The sequence below is a fragment of the Hemitrygon akajei genome, chromosome 20, assembly GCF_048418815.1.
Source record: "Hemitrygon akajei chromosome 20, sHemAka1.3, whole genome shotgun sequence".
NCBI lineage: Eukaryota > Metazoa > Chordata > Chondrichthyes > Myliobatiformes > Dasyatidae > Hemitrygon > Hemitrygon akajei.
The window spans coordinates 27,138,897-27,146,847 of record NC_133143.1 but is presented as its reverse complement, the minus strand read 5'-3'; the positions used below and the strand labels follow the sequence as shown (position 1 = coordinate 27,146,847).

Sequence of the window (7,951 nt, the reverse complement as noted above, 5' to 3'; positions counted from 1 at the left end):
CATGCCCAGTAGAATATAGTTATCAATTGCTTCTTGAGGGGGGAGAAAAGACTGTTGGAAGAACTCTGGGTCAGTTAACATCTATTTAACTGACCCAGAGGGAAATGGACAGTTAACACTTCAGGTCGACCCCTTCTGTCTGAACTGGTGAGGGTTCTTGACCCGAGGTGCAACTGACCATTCCCCCCACCCCTCCCTCCCTCCCTACAGACACTGCCTGGCCTGCTGAGTTCCTCCAGAAGTTTGATTTTTGCTCCAGATTTTAGCATCTGAAATCTCCAATGGCGTCTTCTCTGTTTTAAATAATACACTGCACTGAAGAGATCCCCAATAAGTAGGCGGTTAAATTGTATATGAATTGCTACAGTCTTCAGTATGCTGTCATATGTGTGGAAGTGGCTGTGTTCATGAAGTTGTGATTAGATGCAGACTGGACATAGCTTATTAGTTCAGATTTCAGCAGTAAATCTGTGCTAAATTGAGGTTGGGAATTTGCACTATGAAGGTCACACGAGAACACATACATATGATTTATGATATCATATCCAATTAAGGTAAAATATTGTTACTGTTAAAAATTAACTTAATGCAAAGAGCAGATGTGATTTTCTTTCAGCATCTTTTTCGTTTAAGCCTCCCATGCTGTGCTGGATAAAGAAACACAATTAGTGGGATGACTCACTTCACCATAACTTGAAAGGCACATTAATGTATTATCCACTTATTGAGAAAATCTATGGCTTCCTGCAGCTTGGCTGTTTTAAGGTTGTAATTTGTCGCACTTTAGTTTAATCCTTCCCTTCTATTTTGAAAACTGTACTATGAGCTTCAGGCATCGGATTGCATTGAAACACAAGTTCAATCTTTGCTGGTTTCCCAAGTTGTCATTGATCAAAACAAAATTTCAAAGAAGTCTGGAATCAAACTGATTGCTTTTTTCAGCTTTTCATGTTTTTTCCCAACTCAACAATGAGAATATTGATTTGTATCTCTTCAGCTGCAGACAGCAACTAAACATTTGCAAAATCCATTACACTGCTGTAGATGTACTTAAAAGTATTTTTTTTCCGGTAGGCTATTAAAATAATGAAACTGGCCCTTCAGAAATATGGCAGCTATGAGAAGTTTGAACAAGCAACCGGGGGAAACTTGCTCACTAAGAGTCGCATTTGGTTCTACGTGAAGAAGTACATGGAGAAGGAGAATTGCCTTGGTGATGTAAGCCGAAGCAGAAAGTATCTTTTACTTTTCCATGTTGCTAATTATTTCTTTAAGGCATTTTGAAGTTTGCAGAATCTATTTAATTTTTTTTATCTGAATGGAATCATCACTGATAACAATCCTACTGTATCTTTGGCTACTGTGGCAAACTGTGTCACTGGTATGTGGGCCGCGTAAATTATGTGATACATCACTGGAAAGGTTGTGAGGATTGGCATACCATTGGGATTAATCATAGCTGGAGCTATAATATGTGTGCATCCCGTTATTGAAACTGGAAATAACACATTTCAGTAATCAATTAAAGTTGTTTTTGTTTAAATAAGTAATTCTGAAACAGGTCAGTTTGATTTTATCCATACCTAGTGTTCACACAGAAGTTTTTTTGAAAAGGATGGGTCTTGTGGCAGGAGCTACTGATTCTGAGGAGCTCTCTTGGAATTTTCTTTCACCACCTTTATCCAAGAGTGCAGCGGAGCTACTAAAGCCTGCTAACTTATTGCATGTCAGATATTTAAACTGGGAGCATTCAAATGTATGAGCATCAATTGTTTTTTTAAAGAGATTATTGATCTCAGTTTCCTATAAAAACACCTATAAAATTTTAGAATAAGGTAGATGTATGCTATGTTGGGAATGAGCAAGTTTTAAAATATTGGTTTTAGGAATGTTTAATTTTACATGTGGGATTTTGGTATATTTTCGGCTCGGTTACTCCAGGTTGGCAAAGTTTCTGCAAAGCTTCTAATTGCATTTCCTTGTAAACGTTACAGATTGCAGTCCACTTAACAGATGATTTGCTTTCTCGTGCATCAATGACAATAGTGAATGGACGCCCAACCCTCACCATCAATGTTTCTACTGCACGCGAGCACTGGCTGGAGGGAATGCTGAGACATGAGATAGGTATAAGAACCAGCTTTTGATGCTTTGCATCAATGCTAAATTCAGTCAACAAATAACTTACGAGTGCTAACCAGAGCATTTGTTCCAACAATAAACTAGCAGTCCATGAATTTTCCAAAACCAAAGCAAAATTCTTATATTCCCTGCTCAGCATTTGCATGAACAGTAATGTACTTAGACAAAATGTTGTAACATGGTATACAGCGAACACATAATCTGTAATGTGTTTATGAAGGTATAGTAGATTTGACTCACCCAAAACAAAAGGCATAAGGGACACCTCCAAGTTAACTAGATTGAAAGTGGTAGGAAGACAAAGATATTTTAATAGGATGACTGCCTGGTATAGTTTCATAGACTTGTGTCCAAATATAACAACTGAATGGACTGTCAAAGTGGAGTTAATTATCTCATGCACAAATATATATATATATGTTTGAATGCAGTGAAAATTTGCTTGTAGAAGCATCACAGGTGCATAGATCAGATACACAGCATTCACAAGAAAAATATACATGATATAAAAACTTATAACAAAGAGCACAAACAGAAGGTAGTCATGGTGTTGTTATACAGAGTTGATGATTAGGGTTGTGCAGGTTGGCTCAAGAACTGAATGGTTGAAGGGAAGTAGCTGTTCCTGAACCTGTTGATATTGGACTTCATGCTTCTGTACCTCCTGTCCGTAGATGGCTGCAAGATGATGGGAATCTTTGATGATAAATGTTGCCACCTAGAGGCAGTGCTTCACGTAGATACTTCTGATGGTGGGGAGAGATGTGCCAGAGATATATTGGGCTGAATCCACTTCTCTCTGCAACAACTTCTTTTTCTGTGTGTGACAGAACAGGTTGGCAATGCTAATTCTCCCGCTAACCTTGCCCCCCTTGCCTAGTTAGTCACTCCTCCTCGTCCTTTCCCTGGTCTAGTTTACCCAGTAGTTCACACACTTTGCCCTCCCATTCCACACCCCAACAGTAAAACAATCGCTAGCTTGGCTAATCAAAACATACCCTTAAGTTAATAAGCTGTACAGGTTTATAACTCATAAAAATAAGGATTCTAGACACAGGCATTCCAAACATTTTCATTTATTTTCACTCACACTGTAAATCGGTTTGCAGACAGCAGAACTGCCCCAAAAGACTCAAGGAGTCAAAAGACTCAAGTCTAATGCCTGTGTTAGTGCGAGCAGGCACACCACACTCCTTGCAGGCAGATTTAAACTCTCAGTTTGGCTTTGCTAGGGAGGTGTGGAGGTTGGATTGATAGCTGATGGATAGTTATATCAGAAAGTTAACGACAAAGTGTATCGTGGAGAAAGCCTCTGTATACTTGTAAATTTTTGTACGTGTTTTCATTTGTCTATTTGTAAATACTTCTTTTCTTCACAACTTTTGGGCAGCTTTTGCGCTTTTCTTTTCACCTGGCTTCAAATAAAACCCCTTGCACTAACGTGCTGTTGTGGCATACCATCTGTTTTTTTTTCCAACTGGTGACCCTCATCGGGCACGCTTACCCACACCTGATAGAGAGGTGTGACACTGTGCATTTGAATTGCTGTATAAAGCCTTAATGAAACCAGTCTGGGTACCTGTTCAAGTTTGTTAGCATTCGGTTGGTTACATGCCAAGCCTCCTTAAACTTCTAAGGCAGTAAAGTTTCTGGTGTGCCTTTCTTGGGATTGCATCTATGTACAAGGCCTGTGGAAGTGATCATTAATTTGGGATTACACTCTGGGATGTTGACCTTTGGGATGAATGGTATGACTGAATGCTGCTGTTGTCTCCTCTCTGACAACAAGTGGATAAAATGAGGGTGGATGAAATATTTCCCCTTCAGTAACTCTGCTAGAACTAATGTGGAACTCTTTGCAGGTACTCATTACATTCGAGGTTTAAATAACAATCTACAGCCCTGGAGTAACTGGAATGGCCGCAGGAAACATGGGCTGAAACCCATCAACCCAACTGAAGAAGGACTTGCCAGCATTCACAGCGTGCTGTTCCGCAAGGATCCCTTCCTCTGGAGAGCCGCTCTACTCTACTACACAGTTTACCAGGCCAGCCACATGTCCTTCAGTGAGCTCTTCCTTGACATTGGGAAATTTGTGGAAAATCCAAACACTCGGTGGGATTATTGTGTACGAGCCAAACGTGGTCAGACTGACACATCCCAGCCAGGTAGAAATTTATTCTAATTCATTAATACACAATCTATAATTATTACTGAAATATTATCTCTAGATGTTTTGTGACAGTTTTATCTTCAAGAAAATTCAATGATGAAAGTTGTCTAATGCTGAGGATTATATACACTGTAACTGAAAACACAAATGTGGTAGTATTTATGTTTTGAGCATGACTCTTTTCATCTAATTTTGAACTCTATCCTTTCTCCCTCTTATATGTATCTGTTCTTAAATAATAAAGATTGTCTTTGACAATGGAGGAGTAAGTTTCTCCAGAGCGTAGTTTGTCCATCAGATCGGGAAGATCTACGTATAATCTCTAGTCTAGTTGAGGCTTGTTTTGTTCGGTTAGAAACAGATAACCAATGATAGCTGTTTCCAGTAATTGTTAACCCAGAGGCAAGGAATATTGGTCTGAGTCCTTTCTTCTCTGACTTTTACTAAATAAAAGTAGTTGTAACACCAAATTTATTTCTGGTGGTTCTGGAAACTTAATGGTGCCAAGGTTCATTGTACAATTGACAGTGTGGCCAATCAAGTGAGATGCTGGTAAGCTGCCAGAGTGTGCATAGGTAATTATTAGTTGATTTGTTATTGTCTCTTGTACGAATTAGAGGGAAAATATTGGTTTGCACGCCATTTGGACAGATTATTGCATAAGTACATTGTAGTACAAAACACAACAGAATGCAGAATGTAGTACTACAGTTACAGGTGTTCCCTGCTTTGTGAATGTTCGCTTTTACAAAAGACCTACATTAGTAACCTGTTTTCGCGTTACAAAGAGGATTTTCGCTTTTACGAAAATTTTTCCCATATAAATTAATGGTTCTTCACTTTACACCATTTCGGCTTAAGACAGGTTTCATAGGAAGGCTCTACCTTTGTAAAGGGGGGGGGGAACACCCGTACAGGGGAAAAATATATTGCCGTTAGACAAAAAAGGACCAGGATGTGTTTGACTGAGAGATAAAGATTTCATCTTTATCATCTAAGAAGTCCCTTTTAGAACCTTATAACAACAAGATAGAAGTTATCCTTGATCCTAGTGCCTGATGGTAGGAGAGAGAAGAGGTAATGACTGGGATAGGAAGGGTCCTTGGTTATGTTGGTTGCTTTCTGGAGGTAGCAGCAATTATTGGACCCTAGCAACAGGTCAGAAAAAAACAAGTGAAGATCAGCTAGCTGTTTGACAATACCGTAATTCTCTTCAAAGCCAAGGTAGTTATTCTCTGGAGCAGCTGAGACTGAGAGGAGACCTAAGTGTATCAAGTTATCAGCAGTATAGACAGACAGTCAGTATCTTTTCCCAGAAAAAAGGTTATGCATTTAAAGTGGGGAGGTAAAGTTAAAAGTAGATGTGCAGGGCAATTTTTTTTAACACAGAGAGAGAGGTGAGTGCCTGGAAATGTGCTGCCAGGGTTAATGGTGGGGCCAGGTACAATGGAGGCAGAAAATGGAAAGATATGGGATTAGTTCAGCAGAACATTGTTGGTTGGAGGACCTGTTCCTCTGTTGTACTAATTGCCTCATTCCTAATTGAGGAGTGCAGAGAACAATGATGATATTCCATCTGAGGTCATTGCCTTAGCCAAAGTCAACAAGCAATACAGATTCAATCCCCCTGAACTTTATGGAGGTGGCAAGCTCTTGGGAAGTAGGTTGTTTGGCAACATGTCAAGGATGCAAAGTAGCTTCTTTATAATTTAATTTTTTAACCTTTTTAACAAAGGAAGTACACAGCTGGATTTGTGGGGCAAGTACTTGTGAAGTGTTGCTTACCTGTTGTCCAAACAAACTTGCTTGCTTCCAGCTCCAATTTGTCACCTCCTTGCCTCTATTTCCTTTATAATACAACTATCTCCCACCATACCCACCACCGTTCAGCTCCAACTAACCACGAACGCTCCCTGTAGATCTATCGGACTAGGATCTTCATTCCTACCTTCTACCACAGAACCTCTTAAACAGGAATCTTCTTCTTTCCTTTATCCTTCCCCATGTTGCAGGTTTCCAACTGGACAGGTAGTCTCTCACCTTGTCAGTCACACTGGGTGTTAGCATAGTGAGCAAAGTGGTGAAAGACAAGTTAAATAAACATTTAAAAGATTCCCTAATGTTACTGTCTGCTGGATGTCAAGGATGTCAAGGTTACTGCCCCAGAGAGCTGTGGAAGCTACTACACTCAATAAATTCAAAACGGAGATAGACATTTTCCTGGATAAAAATGGCATTAGGGGATACGGTGAGCGAGCAGGTAAGTGGACATGAGGCTAGGTTTAGATCAGCCATGTGATCTCCTGGACCAGTTTTCGATAGCTTGGATGGGTTGGAGAGGAATTTTTCAGATTTTTTCTCCTCAATTGGCAACTCGGTTTTTTCCCCCCGGGTGATCACATGGGTTTGGGCGGGATGAATAATAAAATAAAATGGGCGGCATGGTGCCCTGTTGGTTGGCACTGTTGCCTTGTGGGATTCGGTGAAAACTAGAGTTAAGATTGGATCAGCCATGATCTTGTTGAATGGCGGAGCAGGCTTGAGGGGCCGATTGGCCTACTCCTGCTCCTATCTCTTATGTTCTTATGAAACCTACTTTAGGATTTCTTATCCAGCATACCTCTTCTCATTTGGAGGCAATTCGTTCCATTGAGTCTGTGCTGTCTTTCAGAGCAATCCCATTCCCCATGTTATTCCCTGTAACCCATTCTCTTCCTATTTAATCCCCTCTGATTCTTCTTCTTCCCTACACTAAGGACAATGTACACAGGCAATTAGTTTACCAACCAGTATAGCTTTTGGATGTGGGAGGTGGGAGGAATGGGGAGCACACATAGGAAATTCCTTTCAAGGTTCTTTTGAAGACCCTGACCTGGAGTTACACACTGACTTTGGTTGTTTGGGGGGGGCTCTCAGGGCCTCACGACCGGCCGCTTTTCCTGGAAGACTAGTGCGTCTTCAGGGTGCTGGATTTCCGTGGCTCTGGAGACGGGCTGATTCTACGCCAGTGACCCTGACTGAGAACACAGAACATTAGGAGCAGTGGGTTGGCTGCCATGGGCACCTTTCTGGGGCCAACTCTCTGGGTGCAGAGCTCGGAAAAAGCGACCCAACAGACTTTTAACATCATAAATCAGTGAGTTGTTTGTCGCATCTCCCCTCTCACTGTGAAACGGGGACACCTCCTTTCCCTTATTAGGGAGAGAGGGTGCCTATGGCATGTCAAAATGATGCTTTTTGTTGGGGGGGGGTCGTTGCCTTACTGCTGCTTGTGCACTGGGGAGGGGGAGCTGGGGGGGCTTTGGGGTTCTTTAGTGCAAAAAGTTTAGATGGAGCAGAGTTTGTTTGGTGTCCAGGAAGGATTCCTGCCACAATATGTAGACAAGCCAACTAGAGGCAAGGCCAGACTGAATCTAGTACAAACAGTGAAGCTGGTCATTGATAGATCTCTTGGCGAGTGAGCATTTTGTACAAGTCCCTACCTCTACCGTAGCCTTGGACAGGGATAGGAGAGACTGTATGGGAAGGTATTTTTGGGGGCTGGGCGAATTACGATGCTATTAGGCAGAAACTTGAGATCATAAATTGGGAGCAGATATACTCAGAGAAATGTACAACTGAAATGTGGAAGGTGTT

The 7,951-nt window shown here is 41.2% G+C and overlaps 1 protein-coding gene across 4 annotated transcripts in view; it reads left to right on the top strand.

Annotated features, from left to right (window-relative positions):
* The window catches only part of matcap2 (microtubule associated tyrosine carboxypeptidase 2), a 61,987-nt gene that overhangs the window by 34,596 nt on the left and 19,440 nt on the right, over positions 1-7,951 (top strand). For all 4 annotated transcript variants that reach the window (XM_073024047.1, XM_073024045.1, XM_073024046.1 and 1 more), the window contains exons 4-6: positions 1,075-1,218; positions 1,995-2,127; positions 4,005-4,310. In XM_073024047.1, coding sequence (XP_072880148.1) covers positions 1,075-1,218; positions 1,995-2,127; positions 4,005-4,310 — 583 coding nt within the window. The remainder of the gene's footprint in view (positions 1-1,074; positions 1,219-1,994; positions 2,128-4,004; positions 4,311-7,951) is intronic.